The following is a 21935-nucleotide window of genomic DNA, read 5'->3' on the forward strand; positions in this document are numbered from 1 at the left end:
CCCTCTCTCTGGGTTCTCCTTTGGCGTGAAATTCATGTTGCTTCCCAGGTGGCTCAGTGGTAAAGAATCCACCTGCCAATGCAGGAGACTCAGGTTCAATCCCTGGGTCAAGAAGATCCCCTGAAGAAGGAAATGCCAACCCACTCCACTATTCTTATTGGGAGAATTCCATGGATAGTGAAGCCTGGTGGGCTACAATCCATAGGCTTGCAAAGAGTCAGACACGACTGAGCGACTGAGCATGCGTGCATGTTGTAGAATCTCTCCCCAGAAATGATAGAGGGGACCCATGATTAAGATCTCCCTGAATAAGATCTTTGCTCTTTTATTTCTGAAAATGAGATTCGGCCTGAATTAAGAACTCGAATCTCTGCTTTGTAGCTCAGTGATTCTCAATCCTAGACCAGATATTAGAATTATATGAAGAACTTGAAAATACCAGTTGCCAAATGACTTGTCCCCAAATAATTAAATTGGAATACTTAAGGATGGTGCCTGGCATCAATATTCCTTAAAAACTATTGCAGCGGAATGTGCACTAATGGAGAGGCGGTGAGGGGTCTTGCGCTGCTGCTCCTCGTACAGCTTGTACTGCTGCAGCTTCCGAGGTGCTCAGTATGTACAAGTTTTGTTCGAGGCTTTTTCATAGAATGAGCTTACCCTCATGTACTCCTTACAGTGAACTGTAAGCTTATTTTGTTTCTCTAGATGTGTATATGGAAAACTTTGAGGAGGTAGAGCAGTTTATTCAGAGGGGAATGGCACTTTTTGGAGATATTCTTTATTATGAAAGTGAGACTTCACCTGCTCATCTAGGTGCACTGTATCTGGTTTTTCGTAACATTGTTCTAGTAAGTGCACAAAGAGTAACTCCTGGGTATTTGGACTTAACACCTTTGCACATAATACACGTGGTCTTTCATTTATATTAACAATATCAACAGTCTTGCTGGGAGGTCTCCACCAGGAAAAGCCAGGGAGTAGAGTGAGATGTAGAATGTGTTCTGACTTAGCTGGTCCGAAAGTCTGAGATCACTTGTTCTAGTGAGGGCATTTCTAAAACCATGAAACCACCTTGCCAGTGGTTTTGGTATATAGCTAGATCAGTTTTAACCCACATATAGAGCCACAAAACCACTACCAACATCAAGGCTGTTGTTGTTGTTTAGTTGCTAAGTCACGCCCCACTCTTTGCGACCCCATGGACTGCAGCGTGCCAGGCTTCCCTGTCCTTCACTATGTCCTGAATTTGCTCAAATTCATGTCTGTTGAGTTAGCGATGCTATCTAACCATCTCATCCTCTGCCACCTCCTTCTCCTTTTACCTTTAGTCTTTCCCAGCATCAGGGTCTTTTCCAATGAGTTGGCTCTTCACATCAAGTGGCCAGAGTATTGGAGTTTCAGCTTCAACATCAGTCCTTCCAATGAATATTTAGGGTTGACTTCCTTTTGGATTGACTGCTTTGATCTCCTTACTGTCCAAGGAATTCTCAAGAGTCCTCTCCAATACCACAGTTCAAAAGCGTCAATTCCTCCGCGCTCAGCCATCTTTATGGGCATAGATCAGCAAGTAGAGTTCAGAGGACTGAAGTGTTGCTTCCTATCAGTACCACCCTGCTTCCTCCGCCCACCTGAGCAGACTCCACAAACTTGGCTTTCTGTAAGAGATTTATCTACATGCCAGCCTGAGTATGCGATTTCTTGGCAGTTTGGAGATAGGTCCTTCAGAAAGTTTGACTGATGGTAGGAGTGGAACCATGTGGGGTGTATACCTTTCTTTCTTTCCCTAACTTGACCACATACTGTAATCCTTGATCCCAAAGGAAGGACTTGAGACCCAAAAAGGAGGCTGAAATCAGAGCTCTGAAAGTGTGGGTTAGTTTCTGGGAAGAAATGAAATGATACACCCCTACAGGACCCCAAAGATTACATGGATTGGAGACTGGGAGTGGAGGTGGGTGACAGGTAAGCTTTTGTCCTCTGTCCTGGCCCCAGACCCTCGTCTGCCTTGCTCACCTTTTCTTTTGATTTGCATTGTGAGCTCTAAGCTCAGAGGCCCCAGGACTGGGGTCTGCCCTCCCTTCTCCACCACTTGACACCCTCCATAGAATCCTCTCTAAGACAGAGCAGCAAGAAGCCTCTTTGATGCCTGGGAGCCTGTTCAGGGAAGCGCGTTTTGGTAACAGCCCTCATCCTTTGATCTCCACAGCCCACAAGTTACCAACTTCAGGTTTGAAAATCCTGACAATCTCGTTTATTTTGCACTCTGAAAGCGTAAGATCTTAGGATGAAAAGCTCTACCTTAAACACCAAAAAATAATAACACTTATACCCTAGGAGGATAAAAACCTGGTATCTCCAGCTAAAGAGATGTTTTTTATTCGTGTAGCTTTTCATTTCCGTTTCCATACCTCTGCTACAAGTACACCGCCCTCGGAACCTCTGTGTTCTAATAAAGCACAGGAACGTAGGTGTAGATGGAAGCCTGGGGGGGCCGCTGGCGGCGGGAACAATGAGGTCCATGGTTCAGTGCCAGCCCTGGTCAGCCCTGGTCATTTCTTTATGTAGAAAGAAGTGATGTCTTATGATGAGGGAGGGAGGGAAGGAAAGAAGAAGGAGCTGACAAAGCAGGGACATTTGACCTGAGCCTGAGCAAAGTGGGTGGACAAGAGCTTTTTCTGGTAGAGGAAAGAGCCAGTTCAAAAGGTCCCTAGTTGACAATAGATTCCTGCATCCTGGAGCAGAGAAAAGGCTGTTGTGTTGGTGGCAAGTGTGGCAGGAGACAGGGCCTGAGTCATGTAGGATTAGAGACCATGGTACGGAATTGATTATTTTGTTCTTAGAGAAATAGATTTTAAGCAGAGGGCTAACATGGCCAGATTAATAAGGTTAAAAGATCCCTCTGGTTGCTGTGTGGTAGGGGAGAAAATTGACAATCAATGAAGAAAAGGCTTGTCCCTCTCTGGTGGCCCAGAGGGGTTGGTGAGAAGTGGTCTGACTTAAGTAATATTTTGAAAGCTGAGCCAACAGGGTTTGCAAATAGGTTGGTATGGATGGGAGAGGGGAAAGAGATGGATCAAAGCTGACAAAGGCTTTGAAGCCTGTCTTGGAAGGAATGTGTTGCGTAGCCCGATATAGAAGACAAGAAAAATAGTGATTTGGGAGACATAGTAGAAGCAAATAAAGAGTTCTGTTGGGACTTCCCTGGTGATTCAGTGGTTAAGAATCCACCTTGCAATGCAGGGACTTGGGTTTGAACCCTGATCAGAGAACTAAGATCTCACATGCGGGTGAGTATCTAAGCCCAAGCGCTGCAACTACTGAGCCCCTGTGCCACTGCTAAAGAGCCTGTGTCCCGCAACAAAAGATCCCACATGATGCAAGGGAGTCTGTGAAGCACAACTGAGACCTGATCCAGCCAAATAAACAAATGATTAATTAATTAATTAATAAAAAGAGCTTTGTTTGGATGGTGAGATGTGAGATGCCTGTAGACATCCAGGCTGAGGTGCTAAAGAATCAGTGGATACACATGTCTGGAATCCAAGGGAGTAGTTAGGCATTGAAATCATTCATTTCAGGAGTTCCTGGGCACTTTGGTTTTTACAGAGACTTCCCATATTTTAGAAGCGTGTAGCAGTTGATTCCTGGGATGAACACCTGGAGAAGATGCTGGAACGTGTTGGGATTCCTCACATTCCTCCTGGGGAAAACACATTTACATGATGAGCAGGCGGGACCCTCTGCAGCCATCCTGACCACTTACGGTGGAGTCCCTCTGAGTATGTTGCTATACTTAGGCAACCATTTTTCTGTATTCTTTTCTGCACATCTTCTTTCCTAAGTCATATATATATATATCAACTTCCTATTCAAGTATGTTCCCCGTGGAGTGCTGCACAATAATTAAGATCTAGAAAATTATGAACCCTGTTCACATTTCCAAGTTTCCTGAAAGTAACCCAGTCACAAGCATTTCAGGTGTTTGTGTGTGAGTGTCATATACATGAAAATTTGACCCCACTGTCCTTCTTATACAAACAGCCAGTTAGATTACAGTCATTGTACACATCATGTAAATAGTAAATCAGAAGACTAGGAAGAAACAGGGGTTGGATAATGCCTCAGAAAGGGAAAAAAAAAATCTATAAGCCAAACAGCATTTATTTATTACGTTTAGATAAGTTTCCCCACTTGAACTGTCCCTAGCTTAAACTTTGCTTCCCCTTTTTATTCCTACTTATTAAGTTCCTTTTGCCATCTCCTGAAAAAAGCACCTTTTATTGACCTTATTCCCTAATCTGCTGTCTTCTGTAAGTCTCCTGGCATTTTGAATATTTCCTACATTTTGCTCTGTTAGAAAGTCTGGTCATCTTCACTTTCCCGCTAAACTCACCACATCGCCGGCTCCCCTACACAGTCAAACACGGTGCCAGCTGGTAACACTGGTGGTACCCAGGCTGCGCAGAAGCAGGAGACAGAAACACTCCAGGTGGGCTTTTCAGAAGAGCAGGTGCCAAGCACCTTCTGGAAAAACCAGTCTCCCTTCCTATCTGCAGCTTAACCGCTGTGGGTCTGTGAGCAAGTTACTGGGTTTCTCCAGGCCTCTGTTCTCTTCTTGGTAAATGGGAATCATTCTAACCCACTTCTGATGTTTGAGATAAGTGAATGAATACCTTTAAAACACTTAGTAGAGTACTTGCTACCCAGAAGGAATTCAGTAAGCTTTAGTTCCTATCAGAAACCCCGAGTCTTTATCCCTCAGGAAACAATAACCACATACTCTGAAAACACACACATACCACTAAGTGGCTATTAGCGAAGACAAATCAAGCTTCGGAAGCAAGCTAGACTGAAAAGATGAAGGGAAATTGATAATCAAGACAAAGTAGAGAAACAATGCAGCGGTTCTCCAAGTGTGGTTTCCGGACCCGCAGCATCACGTGGGAGCTTGGTAGCAATGCAGATTCTCAGAGCTACTGTGTTGCTAGTGGTAAAGAACCTGCCTGCCAATGCAGGAGACATAAGAGACATGGGTTTGATCCCTCGTTTGGGAAGATCTCCTGGAGGAGGGCATGGCAGCCCCCTCCAGTATTCTTGGCTGGAGAATCCCATGGACAGAGGAGCCTGGCAGGCTACAGTCCACAGGGTCACAAAGAGTTGTACACGACTAAAGCGACTTAGCATGCGCATGGGCACTGAATCAGAACTCTGAGAGTGGGATCAGGCAATCTGAGTGTTAGCAGCCTCTGCAGGTAATTCTGATGTGTGTTGAAGCTGGAAAACCACTGGCCTAAAGTAAACCTAGCAGATATTGGGTGGGGAATAATGGTCCATGTCTGTGTGCATACACACTGTGCTTGGTAGAATTTTTGTAGCTGTTGAAGCTATTAACCAAGCCTGGTAGTATCAGCAAAATATCACCAAACTGGAGATTAATTACCCATTTTCCTTTGGTACTGTTGTCTGAATAGAAATATAACGAAAATACTTATTTTCCACGACTTTGCACTCAATTCATTTGTGGTTGAAAACTATTAAGTCATCAACTTTTTCTTCTTTTTTTTTTTCTAGGAAATTCCACTTACTTGGATGACCATGGACCACCTCCTAGTAAGGTAAGATCTTTGCTTATGCTATAAAAACCCCTTTTTCTTCTCTCAGTACCTATAGCCTCCAACAACCCAACCACATCCCTCTTGGCCCGGAGTTGTTCATAAGAAGATAGTAGGTACGGGCGTCAAGTTCATCTTTGATTAATAGTGAGTAGAAAAAGGAAGCATTCAAAGAATATAAAAATGGGTAAAAATAATGTTGGTATGTTAACATCTTTTCACCCTTGTTTCTTACTTCTAGCAGGATGGAAATGAATCCCAGAATCGATGAGGCCAGGGTTCCAGATAAAGGTCCCTTGAGTGTCCCCTGAGGGAGCAGGAGGCAATGTTTATTTCATCAGTAGCTGTTGCTCTCCCAGGCAGGGGAGCCTCAGGGCTGAGTTAGGACTTCTGGCTGCTTCTCCTGGTTGCTGCCTCCTTTGCCCCTGTATCCTTGCTGGCCCATGATGTGGGTGTCCACAACCCAGCCCCCTCATGCCTTCAGGCCTTGGGCCAGACTCATGTCTGCCCCTTCCTCCTTGGCTTGGCTTACCTGGGCTACTCCACTCAGGGTTCAGTCCCCTGGGGCCAGCCTTCTCCGCCAGTGTCCTTTCAAGCCTGGCCTGGCCTGGCTGGCACAACCACTTCTGCTCTTAGAAGCAATATTGGCATGATTTGTAAGGGTCAGAACTATCCAGTGAAGTGTAGTTCCCCGCAACTATCTACTTTCTTAACCTCAATGAAAACCAAATATTAATCTACTGAAAAAGGAGAAAAATATAGATGCTCTTTGACCACTTAAGGTGATATCACCAAGGTGCAGTTGTAAGTACATAGTGAGAAAATCAAGCACTCATCTTAGAGGCTGGAAATGTACTATAAAACTGGTTTTTGAATTTATGGGATCTAAAGAAGAACTCTACCATGTTTAAGACCACGAGCTTTGGAATAAGGTATTTCTAGAGTTGGTAGAACTCTAGATAGAGTTCTACTGCTATCAGCATATGACATTGAACAGATAACTTGATATGTCAAGCCTCAATTTTTTTGATGTGCAAAGTGGGTTAAAAATATGACCCACAGTAAGGGCATCTAAAAAGACTGAACGAGTTGATATATGACAAGCCCTCAGCACCTAGCATGTGATAAGTGTTAAATAAACGGTAGCTAGTGTTAACTAGACTGGAATAGCATTAAGATTATTGATGAATGGTACAATGAAATTTATCACAGTGGTGAATGGTGTATCACTTGGTCCACTGCATATATACTGAATGCCTGTGACGCTGCAGGCACTAGGAATACAGATAGGAAACAAAACAAGAACAACGACAAGGCGGTTCCTACCCTGGAGAAACAAAGGAATATAGAGGATTAGACACCATCTGAGGATAAGGAGTACATCTAGCTCATCTCAGTATCCTCACATCCTTGGGTTTAGCCTCGATGCATGGAGAGGCGCATCCTGACTATTCATTAATTTTCACTGAACTGGACCACGGGATCCAGAGCTGGAATCTGAATTAGGTCTCCTGGCTCCCATCCCAGGTTCTTTCCACTCGGCCAGTATTCTCAAACTTTAGCTTGCATCAGGATTTCCTGGAGGCTTGTTCAAACACGGATTTCCAGGCCCATACCCCTAAGTGTCTGATGCAGTAGGTCCAGGGTGGGATGGGAGAATTTGCATCTTTAACCAGCTCCTGAGCGATGGTGAATATCGCACGTCTGGGGACCACATTTGAGATCCACTGCTCTAAAACCAAGAATATCAAGAAAATCGGTTCCCTGGACACTTTCTGTGTTATTTTTACTGCCAATAGCCTAGAGAGAGTGGCATGGCTTCTTGCGTAAAGGCTATTAATTAATAATGATGACTCACCATTGTAACCTTTCTTGTGGTGAAAACATATTTTCTTTGGTCAATAACCTATCCCGGAGGGAAAATAAGTGGGAGTGGGGAAGGATGGTGTGGACAGCCTGCTAGGTTCCTTCACCCCTTAACTGTGTTTCTCTCCTAAGTTGGGCCAAGTGAGCCTTCCCCACCCCCAGCTCCCTCTGCTCTGCAGGGAAAGGGGCTAGGTGACTCAGCATGTGGGGTCTATTAGCTGTTAGTGGCATGTCAGGCCATTACTTTGGGTTCCAGGTCTGATAAACAGGATTTTACTTGGTCAGAAGACACAGGCCCACTTCCCATAAACAGTCCTTGGTGACTCACCTGGAACTATTCCTTTAACTTGTCTAGGGGCCTTGCTCTTGCCAAGTTGGCCATCTTACCTACTTCTTTGCTAGTCTGGTGGTGCCTGGATTCTGTATTTGCTGGGCTGTCGCCCCTTGATCCCAAAGGGCTTTCCCTGGCTCTGCATTCTCCACTTCCTACTAATCTTCAACCCTCTCTCTTCTGCCACTCCCAACTAAGACTTAACCATGATGCACAAGTCATAGCAGACCATTTTAGGTCACTTTCAGAATAAATCCAGTTTTATAAACTCCACTCAAATTTTAAAATTGTGAGTATGATCTCTTTCAGCCAGCAGAGATTATAGGTAATACAGCAGAGATTATATAATACAGATTCTTTCACTATAACTGTATTTTCATTATCTAGGAGTGGAGTAGCAAAAACCCTCTTTACTTTCTAAGCAGTAGCCGAAATAATAAAAATGAGTAAAAATAATATTGGTACATTAACATCTTTTCATCTGTGCTTATTACCTCTGGCAGAGTGGAAATGAACCCCAGAAGTGATGAGGTCAGAGTTTCAGATAAGGTTCCCTTGAGTGTCCCCCGAGGAGAGGCCTTAGTTATTTAAGTCTGCAGACCACTGGTATATTCAGGGACAGGGAATAAGGACTCACACACGTGTGGCCTCCAGAGTGAACCCCCAGTCTGGCAGTAGGAAGCACAACTGAGTCCAGATCCACAGTTTTCGTATTTGTTTAGCACTCAGAAATAACTTTTTGATGCCAAGACTAAAAGAGGTGTGATCTAGATAAAGTAGGATTTTGAAACCCTGAAAATGGACTGAGGTTTACAGGCGAGTTCTCATTTTATTGCAAATTCAGTTCCACAAGTTTCGCATTCCACAAGTAATTACCATTTAGGAATTGGGGTGTGTGCCACATGGCTCATCCAGGGCCCAGGGCTTCATTCGCTCTAGTTTTTTCATAGAAAAGAACCAAATGCCTCTGACTTTTACTTGTTTTTCAAATCCACTTTAACCTCCCAGTTTTTGATCTAAGTCATTATTCAAAGGCAGATGTTAATGTTTTCTTTTGTCGACTGCTTTTTACGACCGCTTTGTGTGTACACAGAATTTAGTGGTTGAAGGTTAGAGCCCTACTGAGACTAAACATGGAGGTTTCTGTTGAATGAACTAGAAAGATACTTTTGAGTACAAAAACAGGTGTGACACAACAGTGCAGTGTGATCCCACATCTTAAAACTTGTATGCATACGTCGTGTGTACACAGAGAGAAGCCTGGGAGAATAAAGATGTTTAGTCCGGATGGTGAGATTTTTAGGAGGTTTTTTAACTCATTTCCTTATTTTTTGTATAAATTTGAGTTCATTGAAGTGATGCTTGCTCAGTCTAAAAACTGGGTGGGGCTGGGGGAATGCCACCACCTCCACCCCACCAACCCCGCCAAAGGTGTTGTGAGCTGCTGGCATTGGCAATGATAAATTCTGGAGGTAGCAAAAAGGACACAGATATTATTTCACATATGTTGGGTTCCCAAGTCAGATAGATAAGGAGAGCTGATCTAAGCAACTCAAGCAAAATAAAATCTCTATCCATCACTGATGTCTATCATTTCTTATGTGCCGAGCACTCTGCTAAGCACTTTGCATGGAAGTTTAGTCTCTATAGAACTTACAGGCTTCCCTGGTGGCTCCATGGTAAAGAATCCACCTGCCAATGCAGGAGACGGAGGTTTGATCCCTGGGTTGGGAAGATCCCACATGCTGCGGAGCAGCTAAGCCTGTGTGCCGCAACTACTGAGCCTGTGCTCTCGAGCCCGGAACCACAACTCCTGAGCCCACGTGCCCCAGCTACCACAGCCTGTGTGTCCTAGAGCCATGCTCTGCAACAGGAGAAGCCACGGCAATGAGGAGCCCTCACACTGCACCTAGAGAGTAGCGCCCACTTGCCACAACTAGAAGAAACCTTACAGCAAAGAGACTCAGCACAACCAAGAATCAATCAATAAATAAAATATTACACATTAGAAAGAAATCTAGAGAAGGGACTGCCCTGGTGGTTCAGTGGTTAAGACTTCACCTTCCAATGCAGGGGTTGCAGGTTCGATCCCTGATTGGGAGCTAAGATTCCATATGCCTGTGACCACAAAACCAAAGCATAAAACAGAACCAATATTGTAACAAATTCAAGAAAAGACTTAAACAGTCCACATCAGAAAAAAAAAAATCTTTAAAAAGCTTTGGAGAAGAAGTCGTTATTTAATCCTTATTTTGCAGATGAGGGAACTGGATCTTAGGGAGGCTGAAAAACTTGCCGGAGGGATGCACCAAGTATTGGACTTGTGACTCCAGCCCAGGACTGTGTCTCTAGCTCCAGGGTTCACTTTTAACCATTCCAAGGTGACTAATTTAATATAAAGACAGTAATGTTTTTGACCTTATTTCTGGAGGTTTACCCTTTTATTATATATAAGTTCTCTGGCATTTTAACTAATACGATAAACAAGCTTTAACTCTCAGTATACCAGAAAAATAGTCATCACCGTTTACTATTGGGTCCAATGGAACTTTTAAAAATATCAATCCAGTGAATATTTTTCTTCTTTTTCCTTCCAATCACCATTGTATACATACCCCCCATCAGCATTTGCTCATTTACATACTGTATATAGAGTAAATTTTGATATACAGACATTATAAAAGGTGAAAAAAGCCTGTCCCATGTTCATTTAGCAAAATGGGATGGTCTAGGGTTTTTTTTAAGCCTTTTATTTTGTATTGGGGTATAGTTGATTAACGATATTGTAGTAATTTCAGGTGAGTAGCAAAGGGACTCAGCCATACATATACTTGTATCCGTTCTCCCCCAAACTCCCCTCAGGATGGTCCAGGTTCTTACTGCAAAATGTAGTTTGTGTGTGTTAGTTGCTCAGTCATGTCTGACTCTTTGTAACCCCATGGGCTGTAGCCCACCAGGCTCTTCTGTCCATGGAATTCTCCAGGCAAGAATAGTAGAGTGGGTTGCCATTCCTTTCTCTAGGGAATCTTCCCTAACCAGGGGTCATACCTGGGCCTCCTGCATTGCAGGCAGATTCTTTACCCTCCGAGCCACCAGGAAAGCCCAAGTATTGTTTGATGAAGTCCTTACCCTTGATGACCAAGTACATGGGAATACCATATTTTCTTTTTGTCCTTAGAAATATGTTGTTCCCTCATAGACATTTTAGCTTGAAAGAATTAATGTAGGATATCATCATCTGAAGACTCATGGTCTGAGGTTTCACGTTCATGATCAATTGAATTTCATCAGCATCTTCAGGGTCTTGAGTGCTGAGCTCTGACTCTGAGCATTCTTTTCTGATTTTTTTAATGCCTGGGAAACCTCTCCAAGCATCGATTTCCTTCTCTTTGTCATCAGAGGCGAGAATGAAACATTCCGAATTCCCCACGCTATTCAATGAATATTAAAAACAAACCACAAAGAGGGTGTTTCCAGTCTTCTGCTAAACCTTTCGTAAAGATGATGCAACACTTTAGGCAGCACAATAAAATATGAAGAGTGAGGCAGTAGTGACAAGTTATTTTCTTTAATGAATCGTTCTAAGCCTGCAGTGTTCAGTACAGGAGCCCTTAGGTTCATATAGCTATTTAAATTAATTAAAATTCAAACAATAAACATTCATTGCTTCAGTTGCCTTAGTCACACATCACATTCTTTGTAGCCGTGTGCAGCGAGTACTACTGTAGTGAGCAACACAGAATAAAACATTTCAGTCATCACTGAGCAGCGTGTGGTTCTAAGCTATTCCATCGTCTTCTATTTTTTTCTATTACTTTAGTCTTTTTAAAGCATACTTGGGAATAATTGATGCATAATTGGTTGGTAATTGTTTTAGGATGATAAACTAGCAAAATGTTTCAAGATATAGGGAGAGAAATCATTTGAGACTCCATAATGGGTCTTAAATTTTTAAAAGAGGCTAGCAGACCCTATTATATGGTAATTACCTTATATTACATACTATATATTATTATTATCTAATTATGATTACATTATATGGACCTATTATATGATGATTGCAAGGTAGGGTGAGTTTTATTGTCTTCATTTTTTTAAGAAAAAGTATATTTTCTTTGGAACACCTCTAAGAAAGAATTAAAATCAAGAAATATTAATCCATACAAGTAGTTAGAACTGCTCAAAAAAAAAAAAAAAATCCCCAAACCTAAAACACTAAAACTGATTCCAGGGAATCCTGATGTTTATTGAGACTTAAGATGGATTACTGACAGCTGCATTTGTATACAAAAGTATTCTGACATATAATGCATATATGTTATTTTTATATGTAAAGTAATATGCTAGCTAATTTAGTATTTGAGATTCTAGTTTTAAATGGCTTCATTAGAAAAGGGTTTACAATTTGTTATGCTGTAAAATCTCCAAATAAACGAGAAGTGGTAGTATTAATTGAGGTGACATTTATATGCACTTAGCCGTATCTACTACTACTACTAGGTCGCATCAGTTGTGTCCGACCCTCAGCGACCCCATGGACTGCAGCCTTCCAGGCTCCTCCATCCATGGGATTTTCCAGGCAAGAGTACTGGAGTGGAGTGCCATATCTGGCAATGAACAATTGCTCAATGAAGGTTAGTTCTTACCCACCCCCCCAGGAGCTAATTACCCGTTCTGTGCTCAGTCACTCAGTCATGTCCAACTCTTTGTGACCCTATGGACTGTGCCTCACCAGGCTCCTCTGTCCATAGAATCTTCCAGGCAAGAATACTGGAGTGGGTTGCCACTTCCTACTCTGGGGGATCTTCCCAACCCAGGGATCAAACCCACATCTCTTGCATCTCCTGCATTGGCAGGCAGATTCTTTTCCCCTAATGCCACCTGGGAAGCCCTAATTTCCCCTTTATTGTTGGTGTTCAGTAGTGCAGTCTTGTCTGACTCTTTGTGACCTCATGGGCTGCAGCATGCCAGGCTTCCCTGTCCTTCACTATCTTCTGGAGTTTGTGCAAACTCATGGCCATTGAGTCAGTGATGCCATCCAACCATCTCGTCTTCTGTCATCCCCTTCACCTCCTGCCTTCAGTCTTTCCCAGCATCAGGATTTCCCTTTAGTATCAATTAATTAATGAGTGACTACTTTGTGCTGGGACTCAGGGAGACATGATAAAAACTGAAGATAATCCCCTGCCATATTATAAGGACTTCTCTGGTGGCTCAGACAGTAAAGTGTCTGCCTACAGTGCAGGAGACCCGGGTTCAATCCCTGGGTCGGGAAGATCTCCTGGAGAAGGAAATGGCAACCCACTCCAGTATTCTTGTCTGCAAAATCTCATGGATGGAGGAGCCTGGCAGGCCACAGCCCATGGGGTCGCAAAGAGTCGGACATGGCTGAGTGACTTCACTAATATAATCTAGTTGTGTCTTAAGATTTCAAGGAACTGAAGACTATGAGAGCACATGGTTCTGTGGTGGATGTATTCGTTAGTCTAAATGATCCTGTGCAGACAACCATTCATTCATTCAGGTATGTACTGTGCACCAGATTTGTGTTGAACTCTGCTAGGTGCTGAGGGCATAAGGCTGCAGAAGGTACAGTCCCTGCCCTCAAGGAGTTTAGACTCTAGTGGGAAAGACAGGCTAGCGCACAGATCCAATCTAATACATTAAGTAGGTGGCTAGGTGGTATGATAAGGATGAATCCAGGAGGTTCTGCCTGACCTTCCCTCCAAGTGGGAGCCCTGAAAATGGAGTACGAAGAACAAACCAAGTCAAAGAGTCTGGTACAGACAGGGTGAAGGGGAGTGGGCCTCGCTACTGGGATTTGAGGAGTGGTGTGCGGAAAATTGAGTTATGAACTGCTTTGAGGAGCTTGGCTTTAACAGGAAGGAGTGAAAAAAATGACAACCAAGGAGATGGAGACCACACTGACATAATTGTATCGTAGAAAAAAGTTATCTAGGAGGAAAAGAGTGAAGAATGACAAATTCAGTTCTGAATTGACCTGTGTCCCTCAAAAGACATGGTGTAGTCCAAACCACAGGAATCTGGGAATTCAGTCTTCTTTGGAAATAGTCTCTTTGCAGATGTCATAACATTAAGATGAGGTCATACTGGGCCCTAAAAGCTATGACAAACCTAGACAGTGTATTTAAAAGCTGAGACATCACTTTACTGACAAAGGCCCATATAGCCAAAGTTATGGTTTTTCCAGTAGTCATGTATGGATATGAAAGTTGGACCATAAAGAAAGCTGAGAGAGTCAAAAGAACTGGTGCTTTTGAACTGTGATGCTGGAGAAGACTCTTGAACAGCAAGGAGATCAAACCAGTCAATCCTAAAGGAAGTCAACCCCGAATATTCATTGGAGGGACTGATGCTGAAGCTGAAGCTCCAGTCCTTGGCCACCTGATGCAAAGAGCCAACTCATTGGAAAAGACCCTGATGCTGGGGAAAATTGAGGGCAGGAGGAGAAGGGGTGACAGAAGATGAGATGGTTGGGGATGACATCATTGACTCAAAGGACATGAGTTTGAGCAAACTCCAGGAGATAGTGAAGGATAGGAAGCCTGGTGGGCTGCGGTCCATGGGGTTGCAGAGTTGGACACAACTGAGCGAATGAACAGCAACAGATCCCATATGCCTGATGTCCTTGTGAGAAGAAGGAAATTTGGACATAGAGACAGAGACCAACAGGAAGAAGGCCATGTGATGATGGAGGCAAAGATTGGAGTCAAGTAACACCAAGGATTGCTGGCAACCACCAGAATCCAGGAGAGAGACATGGAACACATTCCCCTCTGAGCCCTCAAAAAGAAGTTAGCCCTACTGACACCTTGATTTCCAACTTCTGGCCTCCTGAACTGTGAGAGAATAAACTTCTTTTGCATTAAGCTACCCAATTTGTGATATTCTGTTATGGCAGTAATAGAAAGTAATTCAAATGGACTGAGTTTTATACCTTCAATTACCAGGATAGCATTATGTTATATACCCTGTTAGGTATTATTTGGTTTAAGTTAATAAGCATTGAAACTATCCTTAGAAATCTATCATTGGGATAATTTAAGTGCACTTTCCAGTTTTTTTCAACATTCCCTTTTTCCCTAACTATCCGGCTTCATTTTTCTTGGTAATTTCTTTTTCTTTATAATTCTTCTGTCTTTTGCTATTTTATTGTCCCCAATATTCTTCACAATTTCTTTCATTTGAAATTTGTATCTATTGTTCAAATTGTGCTTTTTAATACTCAAAAATCATTTTATGCTTTTTATACATTTTATATTTTTCTCTGAAAAGGACATCAGCAACAATCCAGTTAGGAAGATAGAGTGCATATTTGTTTTGGTTTGGTTTTTCCCTTCCAATATCTCCTTTAAAATTAGAGATATATTTTCTGAAAGAAGGTGTTTTAATGTTCTTTAGTGAAGAAACCATGTTTTCCATTCCTTGCTTGAAGCCTATGAAGGAAAGCCCACATATTTAGTAATCATAGTAGGTGAATGACTTCCGGAAGATACTGAGAATACAGTTACTTGCCGGTGTCTTGGCCAAGCATCCATCAACTTAGAGAGGGTTTCTGCATCCAAAACGCCCCTTTTCCTCGAGGGCAGGATTGCTAAACTTGCTATTCATGTACGTTTGGTCACAATCAATTTTTACTTGAAAGAGTAGAGCTAAGATTCAAGAGGAAAAGCAGTTTCTTGTTTCTTTCCTCTAAAACCTCAAAACTGTTTTTTTAGCATGTAGGCATGGCCATCCACCTTGTTTTCCTCTGTCTGTGAAGTCTGCAAGAAGCACACACCTCTCTGGCACAAAACGGCTGTGTGCTGGGCCCGCCTTGTATGCCTGCCTCCGTGTCCAAGGTTCCTGAAGCTATGGCTTTTGAGAAGAGGGCCCCCACTTCATCCTGCTGTAGAGTCAGATGTGATCAAAGACCCACATTATTTGGATTTCCATTAGGAAAAAAAAAATTGGCATTGTCCCAGAAGCTTATATCTTTTTATTATTATCTAAGGCAAGAACAATGAAGTATCTAGAGAGTCATTCTTACATGATGAAATATTCCAAACAAACACAAAAAATTAGAGAGACAAATAATACATCTGTGCCCAGTATACCCAATGTACCCACCCCGTATGTTCAAAACACATTACTATTTCAACTTGCCAATCCTCATTCTGACTTTAATATTCACTCTTGGTAACTAGGAGGGGGAACATGGATTTTGCCATCAGACCTTGGTTCAAATTCTGGCTGTGTAACTAGTTACCCTACGAGAAGTACTTTACCTCTTTAAACTTCCGTTTTCGATTTCTAAAAGAAAATAGTTGTAATGTATCCACCTCTTTGAACTGTGAGGCTTAAATGTGACAAATGGAAAGCACTCAGCATGATGCCAGACACAGGGAAGCTGCCAGTACTGGGTCCTTAATACTCTTGGCCTTTCCTTTATACAGCCTTTCAAAATTCTGGTAGCTTACTTTGCTGTAAGGCAGAGTAAGCCTTGCTCCCAACCCCCAACCTTGTTTTCTTTGGATTTCTGAAAGCAGTTAATTAAATGTCAGTTGGCATACCAGATGCCATCTCCTAACCTGAAAAAATTTCAGGTCCTGTTGTTATCCCTTCTTTTATTCCCTGGGCTAGTTCAGCACTCCAAGCAAGGCCTTCCACCATCCCTTGGCCATTTAACTTTTCCTAAAGCCCATATCGTTCTCTGTGTTCACACCTGACTTTACCCAATGTCCTTTTAAAAAACGACAAAAGCAAAGCTGCTTTTCATTTTATGGAAGAACCAATTGCACTGGGTAATAGGTTTGTGTTTAATGATTCATGATAAATATATTAGGTTTAGAGAAAGAGAGAACTGGCAGGACAGAATGAGGCAGGGAGTTAGGAATCAGTTTCACTCTGATGAGCATGACCTTGAAGGTGTCCCTTCCACCCTCTCATTTCGTTGATCACTGCAAATGATAGGAAAATTAATGACTTGAATATTTTTGAATAAGTCTGGGTGTCTGAGCTCAGTGTGTGCTATAAAGAACTTTATGCTTTGGTATTTGGTTTGAGATGAGTAATCAATAGCTTAGAAGGTTAAAAAAATCAGCCTTACATAATCTTATCCTGAAGTCACCTGTATTCTGGCTTCGCTCTTCCTTTGGACTCATCCCAGCTCTCAACCATCAACATGGAAGTTTTGGCACAGCTAGTGGCCTCTTGGGATTTCAACCTTCCACAGAGATCTGTATACAAGTTCAGAGACAGTACTTCTAAATGTATCAATTTTATGAGCATGTATTGTATTCTGTCTTTCCCAAGAAAAACATAATGAATCCATTTCTTCAACAAATGTTTAGCACTATTAAATACATCTTTCACTTTTTTTTAGTTAAAATTTTTTTTTGTAAAACCATGGGTTTAAAAATATGTGATTTATGTAATTGTTCTTTTAGCATCTGCCCCACCCCACTCTCCAAGGCCCAAGGGCTAGTTATCACTGATAAGATGTTCTCCAAACTTTATCCAAAGCAGTACCAGTTATGATCATAGACTTAACATGCTGTTGGGTTTGGGCTGCCTTTAACAAAAATGAAGGGCTTTACATGAAGCATGAAATTTTAAAACTGCATTGTTGTTGGAAAGCATGTTTAATCTAGAAATTGCTTTAGTAAATTAGGAAAACCCATGCCACCATTCTTTGGCAGGGTTAACAACTGGCCTCGGGGTTTTCAAAGTTATAGTAACTTAATCATCTTAACAGTTCCCAATATAGTTACCTAATTCTTTCTGCTTGTTTGTTTTATTTCCTCCTTGACCATCTAATCAGTTTTTTTTGTTGTTGTTTTAAAAATCATACATGCTCCTATTTTGTTGTGATTTGGGAAGTACAGAAAATTATAGAGTAGCAGGAAAACATAATGACCCCTAGTGCCACCACGCAGAAGCAAACCGTAATGAAGAGTTTTTCACAGTTCTGTCCAGTCTTTATATTATATTAAGAATATTAAAGTCTCATGTACCTTCTGTTGCCAATAGTTTGCCAGTCCTTGTGACTTTATGCACATGCATAATGCAGAGTTTGAAGCACCAAATACCTCGTTAGCTTATTGTGAAAAAGTGAACCCTGATTACACCCTTCCCCATTATTTTCTGCTCTTGAGAACAAGTACTTTAAACTCCTTTGAGTCTTTAGTGTTAGTTTTCATACTTCTGAATAATTTGCTTATGTTACTTCTTGCTTTTCCTTGGCTTTAGGCATTGTCCACTGACATCCTCCTGTGAACAGAAGGATTTAGCTCTTTCACCAGAGCCCACCTGCCACTACCACACAAAACCCTTCTCATCCCCTGTCCTCTGAACAGGGTGTATTTTATTTGGGCTAAATGAGTACCCATTGCTTTTATTACTGACACTAGGAAATAATAAAATGGCCACTAAGACATTACGATAAGGTTTCCATTACTGTTCATCTTTGTGTTTTCTTTATAACAAGTAATTGTCTTGTTTTGTACACTCATTTTCATGCTTTCCTATGATCCCCAATTTATCCTCAAACTCTTCTCCAGTTGTATAAATATCCTTTCAGTGTCTCCAGACATGTTAGACTTTTGTCCCTGTCGAGTTGCGGAAGTCTCTCCTGGGCCCACTCACCTGTTCGCACTGGGCTGGTTACGTTCAGCCTCCTACTTGGATATGCCTTGGGAGTCCCTTCACTCTCTTCTTTTCGCTCCCATTTCCTGCATCCTATGCTGTGTTAGTTTCCCCTTGCTGCTACGACAACTTAACTACAATCTTAGTGGCTTCAATGCATCACCTTATAGTTTTGGAAGTCTGAAATGAGTCTCGCTGAGCTAAAACCAAGGAGCTGGCACGGCTCTTCTGGAAGAGAATCCAGTTCCTTGCCTTTTCCAGCTTCTAGAGACTACCTGCATTTTTTGGATCATGGCTCCTTTCTCCATCTTCAAACCCAGCATTATAGCATCTTCAGATCTCAGAGATCTGTCTCTCCCCTCTTCCTCTTCAGCTCATGGGGACCCTCGTGATTAAACTGGGTCCACTTGATTAACCCAGGATAATCTTCCATCAGAAGTTCTCTTTTTGTGTGTTGTGTGATATGACAAACCATATTCACAGATTCTGGAGGTTGGGACTTGGACATCCTTAGTGGAGGCGGGGGACATTATTCTGCTTTCCACGTGTATCTTTCTCTTTCCTCAGCCTACTGAGAAAAGGTGCATGGGATGGAAATTTTCTGAAATATTGCGTTTCTGAAAATGGTCTTTATTCTATTCTTGATTAATTGTTTGATGGAATGAAATTCCTGATGGGGAATCTGTATTAACCAGGATGGGCTAGGGTGATGCAAAATCCAGTTGGTACACACATAAGTTTATATCTTGTTATATAAGACCCTTAGTGAGACCAGTGGGTCCACTGGTTCTCAGGGAAGCTCATTTCAGGAGCTCATTCCATCTTATGGCCATCCAACCGGCTCATATTATCTCAGCTTGGACCTTCATGTCACTCTGGCAGCAGAGAGAGGAGCTGGGAATATGTGAGACTTCTCATGCCTTCATCCTGGAGATGACCCATGTTACTTCTGTGAGTAGTCAGTTGGCCAGAACTGCTCAGCTGCAAGGGGACTGGGAGCATCAAAATCGTTTCCCCTCTGAATGCTAATGGTCCTTTCCCATTTCCTTCTGGTGTTTCTGTTGAGAAGACTAACTCTTCACCCTTCATATGGAAATCTCGTCTGGCCGTATAGAAGCTTCTAATTCCTAGTATTCTAAAATTTTATAATTTTGTGCCTAGTATGTGTTTGTTTTCAGGTACTATTGTCAATACTCGGTGGACATTGTGATCAGGAAACTGATTCCGTTCTGGGATCTTTGCTTGACTTTTTTTCACTGATGATTTTTCCTCTGCATTCTATCTTTTTGTCTTTCTGGATCTCCTCTCATTTGGATGTTGAACCTCCAGGACTAATTGGTTATATTTCTTATCTTTGTTCTTTTTATTTTTATTTTCTTTGTATTTTTGCTCTGTGATCTGGAAGAGTTTCTCAACTGGGACTTCCAACTTTTCTATTATTTCCTCCTCATTGTTCTCATATTTTTAATGGGCAAGAACTTGTTGGTGCTGTTTATTCTTCTCTGAATGTTCGTAGTTATAACATTCCTCAGTTTCATAAAAAGCTTTTGCATTTCTTACAAAAAATTATTCCAAGGTATTTTACCTTTTTTTTGGTTGTTATTTTGAATGGAATATTTTTTCACTGTATTTTACATTAACTGTGGAATACTGAAAAATTATTGACTTTGTGCATTATATATACTCATATATCTGAGCTTTTTATTTTAATACTTTTTCCATTCTTTTTCTTATTAGAGATTCACCTAACAGAGGAACAATATTCATTTTATCTCTTCTTTTCTAATTCTTTTTCAGGTTTTATAACGTTATCCAGAATAATATTAAATAATATAAAGTCCATGGTGGGGCACTGGGTATTAGTTATCACCATGTCATCCACATTTATAACATGTACCTGGCATATTTTGTTGTTGTTGTTCAGTCGCTCAGTCATGTCCAACTCTTTGTGACCCATGGACTGCAGCACACCAGGCTTCCCTGTCCTTCACTATCACCTCAAACTCGTGTCCAGCAAGTCACTGATGCCATCCAACCATCTCATCTTCTGTCTTCCCCTCCTCCTCCTGCCCTCAATCTTTCCCAGCATCAGAGTCTTTTCCAGTGAGTTGGCTCTTTGCATTAGGTGGCCAAATTATTAGGGCTTCAGCTTCAGCAACGTCCTTCTAATGAATACTCAGGATTGATTTCCTTTAGGATTGACTGGTTTGATCTCCTTGCAGTCCAAGTGACTCTCAAGAGTCTTCTCCAGCTCCGCAGTTTGAAAGATTCAGTTCTTCCATGCTCAGCCTTCTTTATGGTTCAATTCTCACATCTATACATGACTACTGGAAAAACCATAGCTTTGACTATACGGACCTTTGTTGGCAAATTCCTGGCACATAGTAGCACTCAATATTTGTCAAATCAATGAATAGTGGTTATAAAAACATCTTTTGTATTGCTTGAAATTTTAATGATAATGCTACAAATGTTTTATCAGTAAGTATAATTTTAGTTGACATTTCATTGAAGATATATATTCTTTATGATGTTAATGAAATATCTTTAATTTCCTGGTTATTTATGAGAATCATGTTCCCTTAGTGACTTGGTATTTTGCACTTAGAAACATGTGTTGAACTGAATTAATTCACTTTTACTTTAACTGAGGGGGAGAGAGAGAGAGATTTGCATGTATAAACAGGCACTTTTTATCGATATTTGATTTGTCTTATCTTTACTGGTAACCTGGAAGAAGAAATGCCAAGAAAACTCTCTGAGTTTGCAGGTAACTCTAGTCTTTTGGGAGGATGAGGGTTGAGGGCTATCGCTAAACCACAGGAATATCTACTAGGCCCAGTGTCCTTGTCAGCTGCCACCCAGTATAGTATTGCATCCCGAAGAGGCTATCAAAATGTTGGCAGTCCTCCAGCAGAGATCGTAGCTGTGCCATGTGCAAGCTGTGATTTATCTACACCTGGAAGATTATATGCAGTTTTAGTCAACAAAGAGCGAAAGAGGCATAATTGAGCTGGAGAACATCCAGAGAGTAACAACTAGAATGATCTTGGAAGATGGAAGAAAAGACTATAAACAGATTACGATTCATTTCTGCAAAGATATCAGCACAGGAAAATGATCAAAATCTATAAAGCCAGAAGGAATATATGTTTGAGGTGAACACAAAACTGTTCATCAAGGCCTCAAACACATCTCTGATCTGAAATAAATAGACACAGTGTCCTGCAAATCTTAAATAAAAGTATAAAAACTGAAGGAAAATTCTGCTTTTTGTGGAGGATAATGAACCCCTGGATTTCATTTGTCCAATTGACAGTGCAGGCCAAAACTATAAATCAGTCCTCATAAAAGTTTATATAATTCATGGATGACAGATCCATAATGGATTAGGACAAAAACAAGGTTGCTTAAAGGGATAGCCTAATGTTTCAGAGTTTGCGTTCTTGAATCCATGAAGAGCAGTCTTATTTTAT

The 21935-nt window shown here is 41.6% G+C and overlaps 1 protein-coding gene across 2 annotated transcripts in view; it reads left to right on the forward strand.

Moving 5' to 3' along the window:
- The window catches only part of UST (uronyl 2-sulfotransferase), a 322187-nt gene that overhangs the window by 130741 nt on the left and 169511 nt on the right, over positions 1-21935 (forward strand). For both annotated transcript variants that reach the window (XM_055535912.1, XM_055535911.1), the window contains exon 2: positions 5575-5618. In XM_055535912.1, the coding sequence (XP_055391887.1) occupies positions 5575-5618 (44 nt within the window). The remainder of the gene's footprint in view (positions 1-5574; positions 5619-21935) is intronic.

The sequence above is a fragment of the Bubalus kerabau genome, chromosome 9 (assembly GCF_029407905.1).
Source record: "Bubalus kerabau isolate K-KA32 ecotype Philippines breed swamp buffalo chromosome 9, PCC_UOA_SB_1v2, whole genome shotgun sequence".
In the NCBI taxonomy this organism is placed as follows: domain Eukaryota; kingdom Metazoa; phylum Chordata; class Mammalia; order Artiodactyla; family Bovidae; genus Bubalus; species Bubalus kerabau.